Genomic DNA, 14,413 nt, shown 5'->3' on the forward strand with positions numbered 1-14,413 from the left:
TATAAGGAAAATTTGTAGAATGTGTCAAATTCTTAGTTAGATAAGTATGGTAGCTAAGTATGGTTGAAAATTTGTAGGATCAAATACATTTTTGTAGACACCAAAGCTCCTGACCAAGAAAAGATAACATCAAGAACACTTTTCCCTAAAAGTGAAGCAGGAGAATCATTATAATAACCCAGATTATATAAGATTGAGAGAAACCGATGAGGATGAAAATCAGATGCACCACTGCAATAAAAAGCCAACTTTGATTATGCCAACTTGGAAACTGCCAACTATAATTATACCTCAAGATGTGATGGGACATTACTGCAACACCAATGCGTGGCAACAAGCAGGGAGGAGATTAAGCTGCCATTAAAAGGTAAACAAACCAATTAGAACCAGAAATTGACAAATATAAAGGGAAAAATGAAAAATTGAAAATTAGGACAAAATAAAAAAAGAAGAGACATATAAAAACATCAGAGTTGGACCAAAAATCAATGTACAAAGGGTAAAGCCAGAGGATTAAAACAATGAGTTGAAAGAAAAAGATCAAATCAAATCAAAAAAGGGGTTCAAAATCAAGGATTGATTATGGTTGATTTAGGGTTGACAATCTTGACCATATCGTCTTTCTTCTATCTTTCTCCCATAGTTTGAAGTACAACTTCTTAGTTTTCTATTAAAACAAGCAATTCGCACGTGCTATGCACGTGCTGGTGAACAACCACATGAGTTAGATTACTTTTTTCCTTTGCTCTCACATGCGACCCTCGAGTCGCCTCGACTCAAGGAAATAAGAAAGGGTGAAACTAAATTTTCACACTTGCTTATATCAATGGCTACAAAACGATCAACAAAATGGGAGTATGTTAATTAAGTCAGCCCTCAATGTATAGAATCGCACTATGACCTCACATGCATGGTCAACAGGTGGAAGAAAGGATAGGTATTTTGGCATTTAAATGACTTATCACTTTATCAGCGTAAGGACTAAGCCCTGTTAATTTTCTTCCTCCGCCGTTAACTTTTTTTCTTTTTTCTTTTTCTTTTGGAGCTACTGGTTGTTGTTCACTCAAATTGTTCTTTGCCTTTTTAATTGATTGAAGAACTCAATAGAAGAAGTTTGAGAAGCAAATATTGTGCAATTTCAATTTCATTCTGGTTAATAACGTAACAAATTTCATTGAAGTTTAGAGAAATAAATTGTAAGATGTAAAGAAGATAAAATTTCGGGTTCATTTTCTTTTTCACTTTTTGGAAAATTAGGCTAATTCCCAACTCATGGATAACTCATAATATGAGGCCCTTAATTAAAAGAAATTTAAATCTAAGCCCCGAGTTATTAAAGGACATCCATACCCTTTTATATATTATCAAGCCCATAATTAAATAAAATTTAAATTTAGGTCCAAAATTATTAAATTTAGGCCCAAAATTATTAAATTTAGGCCCAAGATTATTTAAAATACAGTGTGAATGTGTAAACAGAAGTTACACATGCATATGGCATGTGTATCCAGAAGTTACACATCCTTGTGCCATCAAATAAATAGACATCAAAAAGAACGCATACAAAAAATACATGTATCACTTTAATATTCATTTACAATAATTTCTTAGCATGTGTAACTAGAAGTTACACACGCATCTGTCTAGTGTAATTGAGAGTTACATATGCATCTATCTAGTGTAAGTGAGAGTTACACATGCGTCTGATTTGTGCTTTTATGAAGTTTAAATCTCTGCCTTTCCTTCTTGTCTTCCTCCCTCCAAAATGGTTGCATATCTGCAACGAAATAAACATCCATGGATTAGGTTGGATGAACAAAAAGCCAAAAAAAAATAATATTATAGAACAATTGTAAGGAAAAATTATAGAACAAAGATCACAGAAAATACACATGATAACCTATCTTAGCATGTGTAACTGGGAGTTACACATGCATCCGTCATGCGTAATCATCAGTTACACATCCATATAGATGTGTATGCAGAAGTTATACATGCAATATGCATGTGTAATGTGCAGTTACATATACATATAGATGTGTATGCCGCAGTTACACATCCATGCCTTTTTCAACTTCAAAATTGAAAAAGAACTTTGGTTTGAAATGAAAGAGTATGAGATAATATCAAACCTTCAAATGAGCAGAAGCTTTTTCCTTTTTGGCTCAACAATGTACCCAGCTCCAGTCTCTGCCCATGGAATCTCTTCATGGTTTGTGCAACCAAAGACTGCAAATACCTTCTCCAGTTGACATAACTCAATCGTATGAGCATAGTGAACTTGAACTCATATATATTTATTTCAACAAGCATGCTTTCGCTGTAAAATCTACAGAGAGCATTCAAACATATTCTAGCATTATAAATATCCGCATAAATATCCGCAGATTGGTGTGATAAAATTAAAAACAATAAAAAGAGACCAAACCTAGCATGAATTCGCACCTGTATCATAAACTTGTCATGGTTAAATTTGTTTGCTCATAATTAGATGGTAATCTGACCAAGTGACTTGCAGATGCAAAATCTTCTTTTCATACTCTAGTTGCCTCAACAATACTGTTAAATCAACCAAAATAGTTGCACAATTGCAAGCGCACAACATTGTCAGTTTTTTTATGTAACATGAATCTAATTTATGAACGTGTAACTAGCAATTACACATCCAATTAGCATGTGTAACTAGCAGTTACACATACAAAATGTATGTGTAATCATTAGTTACACACCAAAATTTAACATGTGTAACTAGAAGATACATGTACATTTAGCATGTGAAACAAAAGCATAGCCAAATTGACCAGTATGAAACTATCATATTACTAAAGTTAGGCAGGAAACCTATGAAATACTATGGCAGGGAGTTTAAACAAACATATCATATGATAAGTTAGTATTTAGAGATATGCAGACAACAACCAAAAACTTTAATTTGTGAGAAATTATGCAGATAATATGAGATCTAGTAGTTGATTAGTGTTCCTAGTAAATAACCTGCTAAAATCAAGAATTTCATCTGTTGAAACCACTGTATGTTCTGCATCAATATCATTCCATATACCACTATGGTTATACATACAATCCACCAACATAGTTTTTTGACCAGTACTATATTATTCCACATACCACTACGGTTTAGAGTTATTTCACTGTGTGTATTGAACATAACAGAAGCTGGGTCTCAGTTGGCGCACTTAATTGAGTTGTGAAGAAAGCAACTGTGACATAAAATACATTTACCTTCGCTAGCAGTCCTCTATGTGGATGTAAGTCACAGATCAAGTGTTTCTGGAATATCTAGTCGACTATCCATGAATCCAACAACACCAACAACCTACAAAGAGAAGAAAAAAAGTCAAACCAAACTCAAATTATCAAGCAACTATATCAAGTTAGTAATTCAACTGAAGTATTCTCTTCCAGATAGTTCAGGTAATTGATTACTTTAGGGATAGAAAGGTACTGAAGTCTACATGTAACGAGTTTAACTCCGTCCATGGAACTGACTCGGTCATTAGTTTCTTTTCTTACCCAGGAATACACAATGCATGTGTAATCAGTAGTTACACATGCATATGTCATATGTAAACATTAGCTACACATGCATATTAGCATGTGTAACTCGCCGTTATACATCTAATATGCATGTGTAACTTGCAGCGACACATACAATCAGTACAATACTTCATCTCTATCTTTCCTCTAAGCAACTTCTCTATAGCTAATTTTATATTGAGCGAACCTCCCACTACATATTATGTATCCCAGCCGGTGAAAAAAAGAATATTATTATTCAGGTGATGATTACAAATCTCAGCACCAGCCAGCTTCATTTCCTCCATTCCATTACCACTGTCTTAACTGCAGCTGCACCAGTACCTGTAATGTTAACTCCTAACATACATCTATCTGAGCATCATTAACTCAAACCATTCTGATTCTTCAACCAGTGCATACCTGAGCTATTCCCATTCATCCCATAGCTATATCATAGCAATAACAGAACCAGTTCATTACAAACCAACGCCAAAGCTGCATCTGTACCACTTGCACACTCCTACAACTCTCCGTGAACTTTCATACTCTGAAATCAACACCTCCATAACCTGTAATTAGCAAATTCATACAACTTATTATTCCTACCTAAAAATACACACATCAATCTAAATAAAATCATCTTAAATTAACAGCTAATTAGCATCTGTGCATAATTAGAACCAGTTAACTTCTTGAAAATTCAGGCATATATGTAAACTAGTAAACCGATTTACCCATCATTTCAGCTTCACTGCACTATCACACATCCAATTGGCATGTGTAACTAGAAGTTACACATTCAATTTGCATGTGTAAGTAGCAATTACACGCCCAATTGACATGTGTGACTATTAACTACACATCCATATACCTAGCATACTCGTAAAATCTGAAGGAATCCACTTCGCAGTTGCACAACATTTTGAACAAATCCGTTTTATGTAGTATTCACAATTAAATCAACTACAATCTAGTAACAACCATGATAAGTTAGGTATTCTTTAAACCAACTGATAACTAATTTTTGACGTCTGCATATGATGTTCAAGTAGAGCGATAGACATATAGTTGTATCAAACCTGCCTGCACCTTTGCACCCTTTTATTCGGTAATTCTGCTCCAGAGGTAATAACTTTGGCTCGGATAGTGCTATTTAACAGAGTGCCAATATTCTGAAAACAACATAATATTTCTTGCAGTCAACTCTTTCGTTCAATTCTCATTATGAAAAACACTACCACTGACTTCAAATCCTCCTATAAACCTGCTCCAACACCACCATCTTTACCGCCACCGCCTCTTCATCCTCCTCCAAAACCTGCACCTCCACCACCAACACAGATTCATTAATCAAACTCAACATGTGTAAGACAAGATCCAAAATCCGCAAAATAAAAACACCAACAAGTCATCAGTTGACTCCATTAGCTAATATTGACAACACAAAACTAAAATTCTCCACTCATTCTACGGTAAAGTAGAATTTATTCATAGAATTCTACCTATTAGCCATTACTTAAGTGCTTGAATCGATTCAAATCTTGCTTGAAAATGTAGTTAAGTGCTTCAACAACAACAAAACCAACAAAACCTATATTTAAAACCTGTTGAAAAAAATGAGAGAAATCTTAATGATTTTCAGATCTTTTCTCATACGACGATTTCATTTCTGCTGCTGTTGAAGATCTTCTTAATTCCATTGTTTAATCTGCATAAAAAGTAAGTAATTAGGGTTAAAACGACATTGAAGATCTTCGATTGATTAAAAAAAAAATCAGGTTCTTCTTCTTCTCATATCTGAACACAATCAATCAAAATAAAAATCAAAAACCTAATCGAACTAAGAAAAGTAATAATGATGAACCTAATAAAAAACCTAATCGAAAATGATTTCCGCTGCTTCGAATCAACTGAAACTTAGATTCGATTCAAAATCTTCAAAAAGAACAGTCGATCCAACGAAAACCTAACCTGATGCATCTTAAAAACCAACTAAAACCTAGATTCAAACAAAATCGATTGAATGATTGATTCATATTTGAAGATTAACTAATGATCAGCTGCAAAAACTACTAGATCGATTCATCTTCTTCTTCACAGATCTGAAACGCTGGAGCCGAGAGAGAAAGAGATGGAGAAGAGAGAGAAAGAGAATAAAGAAATGAAATATCTTCTGATATATTCCTCTTGTATATATACTAACGGGTAGTGTTGTCATTATTAAAATTCATAATAATTAATTATGGGCCAGATCTGAAGAAAATTTGATATTTTGAGCCTAGTAATATCATTTTCTGAAAGTATGGAGTTGACAATGTATGATCCATTTTGTGGGGCTTCTATATATTGAACCCATATAGTAGGGGGTTCTAGTATTTTTCACTTTATGTAATCAATAGAATTCGACCAGATAGATAACTGTAAGTTCATATCCACTTTAATCTTTCATCGAAGAAATTGTTCTTTTTATTCTCATTTTGATTTATCTTTTTAAGCATCTGATTTTTGACGACGATGATTTTGTTAACTATAATGTCATTAGATGTAAGTTTTTTTTTTTTTTGACGGTTATTGATTATGTTTTTAGGAATAGAATTTGAAAATTCAGTTCCATTAAATTACTTTTATATCCCCATTTATTTACATAAGAGTTGAATGAGAAAATAAAGTCAGGGACAAAATAGGAAGTTTACAATTTGCAGCTTCAGCTACTGTTCATCTACAGTGGCTAAGGTGTGTTGGCTTTATATATAGTAATAGATAATAGATTATTGTTTATCAGTTGAAGGGCGGAAATTTGCTAGTGAGATTTGACAACATTTTAAGGCAAGCAATCACGAACCACCTTAATGAGCTGTACCTCTGCAAGACGTTGAGGTTCGGATATCTTCTCGACGAAGATGACTAATCTGGACTTGACTTGTTCATACAGTTGTTCCAAAAAATATCTCTAATTCTCTATGCCTTCAATTGATTTTTCTTTCTCATTGAAGAAGAGAAAATATCAAATAACCAAGACAAAAATATCAAAATCAAGATACTCTTTGATTCAAACCAATCTTTCCGGTCATTATTTCCGCCAAAGATATTTCCAAACTTGGTGAACAATATTATCTATTGGTTTCTGCAACTATCTTTACTAAATAAAAATGGTTAGTTCAGAGTTGAATAAAAATTGACCCGCCATAGCCATCCAAACCAAACTATTTCCAGGTAATTCTATCTGATGATTGCAAAGTTCTGATTGACAAGCTTTTCTCGCTCATTTCCAAATGGTTCTCAGTAGAAAGTTTTTTTTTTTCTTTTTTGCTTGCAACTATCTGTCATGAAGATGGAGGCAGAAACCTTCTGCAATCAAGTGTTGCAGCAGGAACACAGATGAGTATTATGAGTTACTTAGAGTTTCTGTTAACTCAAAACCAAAGGAAATCAAAGATGCTTACAGAAAGTTGCAGAAGAAATATCACCCAGATATTGCAGGCCAAAAGGTCGGATGCTATAACACGCTACAAGCTTGGTTAAGGCCTAGGAGTGGTTTCTGATACTTAATTTCTCAGCTTACTAATTTTTCCCAGTTTTGTGTTATGTTTTCAGGGTCATGAGTATACTCTGAAGCTAAATGAAGCTTACCACGTTTTGATGAGAAAGGATATGAGAAGAGAATATGATGATACTTCTCTTAGCGGAAAATCAAGAGATGGGTTTTCTGAATTAGGTTATAGTGCATGGAAAGGGCCTATGAGACCCCAAGCTCTTTTTGTGGATGAGAATTTATGCATAGGTCATTCTCTCATCTACCCTAACTAATAAATCATTATCAACATAAGTTAGCCAAATGAAATAATCACTCTGTCTCTTGTAACTTCAGAGACAGACACCCGACATCAATCAACTGGATAATCAAGGACTTACGGGATATAAGATATTCTTCTTAGGGAAAATTTCACCTGATAATTGAACCCAAAACTGATTATGCTTTCGATTTTGTAGGTTGCAGAGAATGTGTACACAACGCAAGAAACACTTTCACGATGGACGAGGCTCTTGGATCTGCAAGAGTCAAAGTTCAATTTGGAGATGACGATGAGAAAATCCAGGTAAGATATTGATACCTTCTGATGTAAGATTAATAGTAACTAGCAAAACGGTGCCACCATCTAAGGGACTTAAAAAGCTTAAGACCAACCTACGCTAAGTTATTTTAACACATACAACATGTCCTCCATGAATTTGATATTTCCATAAAACTCCTTGGTGATGTTAGATTAACTAATGATCACCGGAAGAGGTTAAATGAAAACTGTGGTACGGCACAGGTATCAGTTGATTGCTGCCCAGTGAACTGCATCCACTGGGTGGAAAGAGAAGATCTGGCAGTGCTTGAATTCCTCAATCGTTCTCAACCAGTAGAGGCCTATGGTGTGTTTGGAGGAGGGTGGCAAAGACCCTCAAACGTTTTCAAGGAAGCGAAATTCTTTCAGAAGCTACTGAAACAGAGGGAATCGGAAATTTATAACAAGCAAAAAAGTGGTAAGTATTAGCTCATTCTGATTTAGGCCAACCTAATTTAGACGTCTTTTAAGCTTCTAACTACTTATTGGTTTCAATCAATGAATCACAAGGAGCAGTTCACGAAGAGACTCAAGCCCAAGCTTACGCCCGAGCCACAGCAAGTATGATGGTACAGAGGGAGGCGTTCTTAGGATTCTGGAATTGGGTGAAAGTAAAGTTTGGATTCAAAATGGAAAGCAGAGAATAAGCAGTTAACTCCTAAAGTTTGTGTGCAAAAAGGTAGAAGAAACTAGGACTAAACAGTAAACAAGGGTTTGAGAGACTCGGTATTTGGTAATATCAAATATTCTAGTATGGTTACCATTGTGTGCAAATATAACCGATGCCCTACTAACTAAATGCAACTCTCTGAATCTCTGGTGCAGGACCGTATAATCAGATTACCGATATCTCATTCTTATATGGTGTGCGCAAACCTTGTCTATTGTGTAATGCTTCACAAAAATAAGCCCACCAAGTATATAAGTAACCATGCTAAAGCAATCAAAATGTATGTTACGAGAATATAAATATTTCAAAGGGAAACGGGTGACACCCTATCCACTTGTTAATGCAAAGATGTGATTACGTATTATTTGCTGCTCTCAAGTACAGTACGAATTTGATAACAACATATCAAACAGTTAAATTTTCATTACCCGCAAATACTGTATACTCTTTTTCCACTTCAGTTGCATGTATGTGAATCACAGGTCTCCACATGAAGATGGATCTAAAACCAGTAGCAAAGGATCATTATGATTCAACATGATACAGACGACATTTGCCTGTTCCAACACAAACTGCACATTCCTCTGCATCTCCAGCTACATGGCTTATGCAGTGCTTGATTCTGTCATTCACTACTTCCTGAAAAATTCCAAACGACCTAGTTCACATGATAATATTCGGGAAAAACATTCAAATGAACTTCTTTTAATTTATTCCTGTTAACAAATACTTTTTACTTGCCCATGAATCTGTGAAACACATGGAATCAGACCGGTAAGGGCCTATCACCATTAAACAATATATCCTTCTGAGACTGAAGTATGCGGCGACCCTATTAACACAAATATTTCACTTTGTTTTCTTCTTATTTTTCCAATGAGTAAAATGAAATAACTTAAAATGAACTACTAGGATGACTAGTGATTCTAGAATATCAGCTTTTAGAGGCCTTAAATGCGTAAGAAGCTAATACCAGGAAAAAATAAATAACAAAGAAACAGCATACCACAATTTGCTCATGCAAGCCAAGAGGTGCAGTTATCAAGTATGTGACACCCGGATGCTCCTTTGCAGCTTCAGCAGTTAAGCTTGGGATATCCTAATATAACATTTAAGTTGGTCGTGAGCTTTCTCCAAATATTATTTTTCCATAATCAGAGGTTGGGTAAGAATAACAACCATGACATCATTCTCAGCTTACGAGATTACCTGCTTCCAATGCCTTCCAGGGGAAAGAAAGTATGGACTGACAATTACTCGGTTTGCCCCTTGTCGCACACATGAACCGAATGCATCTTTAATCGACGGTTCTGCCAACTCCTGGAAAGTGCATGTACCATGTGAGCAAAATTAGTGGTCTTGAACTTCAACTAAATGAAACAAAGAGAATACCAAAAAATTTGTATAAACCAAATAAGAAACCATACCATGTGAGCAGGCTCCACAATTGGGTAACCAGTTTTATCTCTAAACATGGCTACAAAATCATCTGCGAGATGAAAGAACCAAAACCCTCAATTATAACGTGTAGAAGCACAAAACCTTTACTTACAAAGAAGGACTTACTTAGCAAAAGATTAGATTCTTTGCGCCTAGAGCCATGATCAACAATGATGACACCATCCTTATCGCCCACACCGTACTTATCTCCTCTTAATTCTCGATTTGCAGCAGCAGTAGTAGCACTAAAACATGATTTTAAGTGATATTCTTTGGTTTTCTGTACTTTAAGTGATTTAGGGGAAACCCAAATAATGTTTGTGGTAATTCTTCTAATTGAAACTCTTAATCATGCAAAACAAGATAATGATTAGATGAGTGTAATTTTGACGAAATTTAAAAAAATTGGGGAAACCCTTTGTCCAAATATAACAGTTTTTATAATCATCCATGGGTAATTTCAAACAATAAGCGGGGAAAAGAGAGAGAGAGATACCTGTTGTGAAGTTGAGAAGGGATGATAGACGAACAACAAGTAGAAGAAGTCATTGGTTTTTCTTTTTTTCTTTGTGAAGGGCCGCAGGATTTGTATTCGGTGTAATCAAGGAAAAGGATAAACCACTCGGCTGTCGACCGTCAGATTGCTTTTGAAAGCGAAGCTTTACCAAACCACGTACGATTATCTCTCCATGCCAAACCAAAATTCAATTTCGTAGACAATGAATTACTGAACCAACGATTGTTTACCAAACACCAACTAAAAGCTGTCGGGAAAATGAATCTAAGAAAATAATTTGAGTACTATGTTAACAGGGAATGTAATCTGCAGTAGCAACCCAGATAAGAAGAGTGTGATCCACATCCACTAATAATAAAGATGAGACCAGTAGCAAACACAGTTTGCTAAAACCAAATTCTATCAGTATTACTAAAAGAAAAGTAGATAACACTTTACAGAAAATGATGAAAGTATTGTGATGGGAGTAAGAAGAGATGGCAAATTCTGATTTTGGGGTTCCTGAATTCAAGGCCTACAATCCAAATCCTTATAGCTGTGGTTATGATCTCACACTCACATATGGAAAACCTCTTCCACCTTCTCATTCAACTTGTTATCCTCCTTCGTTTAATAACCCTCATCCATCTCTAAATGGATTCTCATACGGCTCCATACCTTCACCTTATGTAACATCATCATCCAAGCTTCATCTGACAACACCTAAGCCACAAAACAAGGAAAAGGAGAATATAAATCAAAATGGTAAATTGGTAGATGATAATATTTCCACAAATGGGTACGGTAATGGACATGGATCTGATGATTATTCTCATCAGTCTTGGACCGATTACGGGTATGGAAAGAATGAAGATAGTTGCAATCAAGATGATTTAGGGCCCTGTCCAAGTATATTCGGTTATTGGCCTTGTTTGTACAAAATGAACAAGAAAACTTATGATCAAAACAATGGTGATGAACAAGAGAAAGACCATAGAAATCAGTGGGAAGTAACTGCAGAATACTTGTTTGGAACTACTCTATACCCATACGGTGAAAGTATTCAAGTAGATGTTAGTTATGGCTACAACTCCAGCTACCGCTATCAGAAACATAGCATACAAGAACCAACTTCAATAAAGCAGCTCAAGTACAACGAGAAATCATCGACTCCAAAACTGGGTTACTATGGAACTTACCAGGAGGATGACTGTCTTCCATTGGGTCGCCAGTCCAACCTAGCAATCGTGCCAATCACCTATGGGAATGATGGGCGTTACGAAATACAACCACCCTCTGTAAAAGTAGACTATAATGAGAAATCATCACTCCAAAGACTTTGCTATGGTCAATCAGACCATGTTGAAGAGTATCCTTTTTTTGACAACGTGAGTAGCGTTAATTCTTGTAGTAAGTCATGGTTATGAGGGGCATTAACATGGAAAACCACGTTTTGCGCAGGTCGAGTTCCAAAGCACGGGTTTTGATGAAGCTCATGATGCCCAAGAGTTTCCTACATTGGGATGTGTGAGTAATGAGTCAAATCTGGTATCGAGTTATGAGAGGCATTACCCGGAACAATCTCATCTGTTACATGTCGAGTACAATGAGCAATGCGAAGTTTACCACAAGGAAGAGTATCATGCATTAGGATATGTGAGTGGTGAGTCAAATCTTGTAATGAATAATGGTTATGAGAGGCATTACCCGGAACACTCTCATCTGTTGCATAATGAGTATAATGAGCGACCCACGTTTCAAAAGCTGGGGCATGGCGAAATACACCAGGAGGAAGAGTTTCCTGCTTATAGATATGTGAGTACTGAATCAAAATTTTCAAAAATACATCGGTATGTTTTAGTTTCAAAAAAGTATTTGATCTAGTAATTCTAAATTCATGGTTACCAAAATATGCTAATCAAAGAATTAGATGTACAATATAACCAGTGGAACTCTAGGTAGAAATACTCCAGATAAAGAAGGAGTGACAATTCTTGAACAAAATAAAAGAAAAAGATGCATAAAATCTGCTATTATGGAAAATCATACAAAAATGTTGAATCAGTTGCAGATATAGATACAAAGAAATAGCAATGAGAGCCCTGCTCATTTTGTCTCGGAGGACCAAATACAAAGAAATGTACTGCTAATAGATAAATGTTTTGGTCTAATCTTCGTAAACAGTAACATCTTTCATAAGAAAGATAAGTAACCCTCTGCTCAGAAAGAATCCTTAGTTATCACCTTATCTCTTTGATGTCAAGCTAACACACAAATGATGCAGGGCGATGACTTCTTCAGCGAAAGTACGGACAGCTACAACTATTACAAGCAGAGAAGTTATTACAACGAGTGATCCAACAACGCACCAACACTCGTTCTCGATCTCCTTTCAGAAGAAAAATACAAGGTCACTTAACTTGCCTTCCAACATATGAATATGTGCATACCATTAAAAGTATCAGTGCACTTAAATGAATAATTAACCTTACGGTTAAGTCTTTCGCTGTCATCATAGAGAATATGTAAGTTAGCCTAATGATTACACGCTCCTCCAGCAAAGCATCTGTTGATCCTACAATTTTTATGTCACAAGCTTCAGTATTTATCTGGGTGTCCATTTGGCACTACTTAAGATATTACATGGCCAAAGTTCAGTTAATCTAACAGTAAGTTGTCTACATACCCTCTCCTAGCTGAGGTAAAAAACTGTTAATTTTAGTGCATCGTGTAAACAGAGGGGCATAAAAGAACTATGTCTCCAGGTGTAGATTTTAGTTAAGCTTCATAAGATTACTGGACGGCATACGCTCTACTGATCTCTGTGCCTGAGCTGTATTGTTACGTGTCGTCGTCTCTTAGCCAAGGGAGACATCGTAACTTTAATGCAATCTGTACTCAAGGACATACATAAAAATACATTCTAAATGGGAGCAGTCGAATATTTTACAAAGAACGAGAACCATACAAGAAATTCAAACTAAAAACTTATGTTATGCCCAACAATTTTACTGAACAGACGGTTCTGCTCAATCGTCAGTGCACAGTACACTTCATAGAAATGGCCTATCATTTCTATGAATGGTTTGGGGTAAAAAAAAGTCTGATACTGAAACCCAAGGTTTTCAGCAGATGAAGCATTATATGTCCAGATGGAGGCCTTCCCTAGAAAATTCAGATATGGATGCTCAACTTAAATGGTTCGTTTCTGTACAAAGTGTCCATATTCAGAATCAAAAGCAGATATTACTTAACTTCATGTGATCTATTCATACCCAGAGGTTATGTGTATTTTACATGGTAAGGAAGCCACTGCTGTAAGCTGCGGCATTAGAATCTCAGCATATTTAGCCACACAAATCTATTAGCTACGATGAAAATCAAGCATATTAGATACCACTCTCCTGTCAGTTTATTAACAGATACTTAGCCCTCCTTTATTTTTGCTCGATCAACAAAAACATCTAATGTATGGTAAAAAAGGACATAGAAAGACAGCTGATCAAAAAGATTAGCAGCAATAACAGGAACGGAAAAAATTACTACAACTTAAGCAAGACGAAATTCTCCATGCTGATTCTGCAAATGCAATTTGCCAATTTGGAGAATCTTAATCACTTAAATGTGGTATTGTGATTCCGCTAATTCGATTTGGGACTGGATGTATCAGCACTTTAGGATTTCTAGAGATGGTTCTTAAAGGGTCTATCGAAATTAACTAAGAGCAAACTGAGGCCGTGAAATTCTGAGAGAGACTTAGTGCTTCTGTGTTTTCTAACAGAGATAGGGAATACTCAAACAAGTTACTGTTTTGAAAACAGTAGACAGAACCACTTCCTCATCAAGAACAAAGACATTAGTTCTCAAACATATTACAGAACACAGTCAGACAATGAAAGGTAACATGTTCATCTGCACGAATAATTGGCGTACTTTAACCTTTGCAGTTGTTGACCAGATACTGGTAGCCACCAAATGCAAAACAAAATGGAGTTTGCTTGCGGAGGGATTTGCCCAGTGTTATCACATCAACTGTGCAGGAGTGATAACCCAGCCCAAGTAGTATTGGACTGGAGACTGTGTTCAGGATCAGCAATGGTGATTCTGAGAGAGGTATTTACCCTCCACAACTGAAATCAAAGGAAAGGTCAGAAATTT

General features: G+C 35.8%; 3 protein-coding genes across 7 annotated transcripts; 2 read left to right on the plus strand and 1 right to left on the minus strand.

Annotated features, from left to right (window-relative positions):
• Positions 1 to 5,206: 5,206 nt before the first annotated feature.
• LOC113317878 (sirohydrochlorin ferrochelatase, chloroplastic-like) lies at positions 5,207 to 10,443 on the minus strand. 5 transcript variants are annotated; one of them, XR_003344079.1, is made up of 8 exons: positions 10,256 to 10,443; positions 9,886 to 10,004; positions 9,747 to 9,808; positions 9,529 to 9,639; positions 9,326 to 9,418; positions 8,748 to 8,958; positions 7,485 to 7,587; positions 5,207 to 5,245 (listed from the first exon to the last, which is right to left on the minus strand). XR_003344079.1 is itself a non-coding variant. In XM_026565999.1 (6 exons), the coding sequence occupies exons 1-6, from the start codon at positions 10,306 to 10,308 to the stop codon at positions 8,845 to 8,847; spliced, it is 651 nt and encodes a 216-aa protein (XP_026421784.1). In that variant the 5' UTR covers positions 10,309 to 10,443; the 3' UTR covers positions 8,603 to 8,844. The 5 variants fall into 5 exon arrangements, 1 of the variants encoding a protein (XP_026421784.1); XR_003344076.1 differs by having other exon boundaries at positions 9,886 to 10,103; XR_003344077.1 differs by lacking the exon at positions 5,207 to 5,245 and adding an exon at positions 6,477 to 6,885 and having other exon boundaries at positions 9,886 to 10,103.
• Positions 6,867 to 8,485, plus strand: LOC113317879 (chaperone protein dnaJ C76, chloroplastic-like; the record flags this gene model as incomplete). Its single annotated transcript, XM_026566000.1, has 5 exons — positions 6,867 to 7,025; positions 7,132 to 7,318; positions 7,528 to 7,634; positions 7,854 to 8,067; positions 8,160 to 8,485. Coding segments are annotated over 5 exons (804 nt in total), but the record flags the coding sequence as incomplete, so codon positions are not given.
• A 24-nt stretch (positions 10,444 to 10,467) lies between the features above and the next one.
• On the plus strand, positions 10,468 to 12,938 carry LOC113317877. The gene is made up of 3 exons (XM_026565998.1): positions 10,468 to 11,643; positions 11,717 to 12,070; positions 12,540 to 12,938. Exons 1-3 carry the CDS (start codon positions 10,753 to 10,755, stop codon positions 12,609 to 12,611), a joined length of 1,317 nt encoding a protein of 438 aa, XP_026421783.1. The 5' UTR covers positions 10,468 to 10,752; the 3' UTR covers positions 12,612 to 12,938.
• The last annotated feature ends 1,475 nt before the right edge of the window (positions 12,939 to 14,413 follow it).

This window comes from Papaver somniferum, chromosome 10 (assembly GCF_003573695.1).
Source record: "Papaver somniferum cultivar HN1 chromosome 10, ASM357369v1, whole genome shotgun sequence".
Classification (NCBI taxonomy): domain Eukaryota; kingdom Viridiplantae; phylum Streptophyta; class Magnoliopsida; order Ranunculales; family Papaveraceae; genus Papaver; species Papaver somniferum.

Bases quoted from the DNA above. Each gene is read 5' to 3' on its own strand.
- LOC113317878 (XM_026565999.1), bottom strand. From the start codon at position 10,308: ATGACTTCTTCTACTTGTTGTTCGTCTATCATCCCTTCTCAACTTCAC. The intron at 10,104-10,255 runs GTATCTCTCTCT...TGCATGATTAAG, and splicing joins CCTTCTCAACTTCACAACAG to AGTTTCAATTAGAAGAATTA. The intron at 9,809-9,885 runs GTAAGTCCTTCT...TTCATCTCGCAG, and splicing joins AGAATCTAATCTTTTGCTAA to ATGATTTTGTAGCCATGTTT.
- LOC113317877 (XM_026565998.1), top strand. From the start codon at position 10,753: ATGGCAAATTCTGATTTTGGGGTTCCTGAATTCAAGGCCTACAATCCA. The intron at 11,644-11,716 runs GTGAGTAGCGTT...CGTTTTGCGCAG, and splicing joins AGTATCCTTTTTTTGACAAC to GTCGAGTTCCAAAGCACGGG. The intron at 12,071-12,539 runs GTGAGTACTGAA...CAAATGATGCAG, and splicing joins AGTTTCCTGCTTATAGATAT to GGCGATGACTTCTTCAGCGA.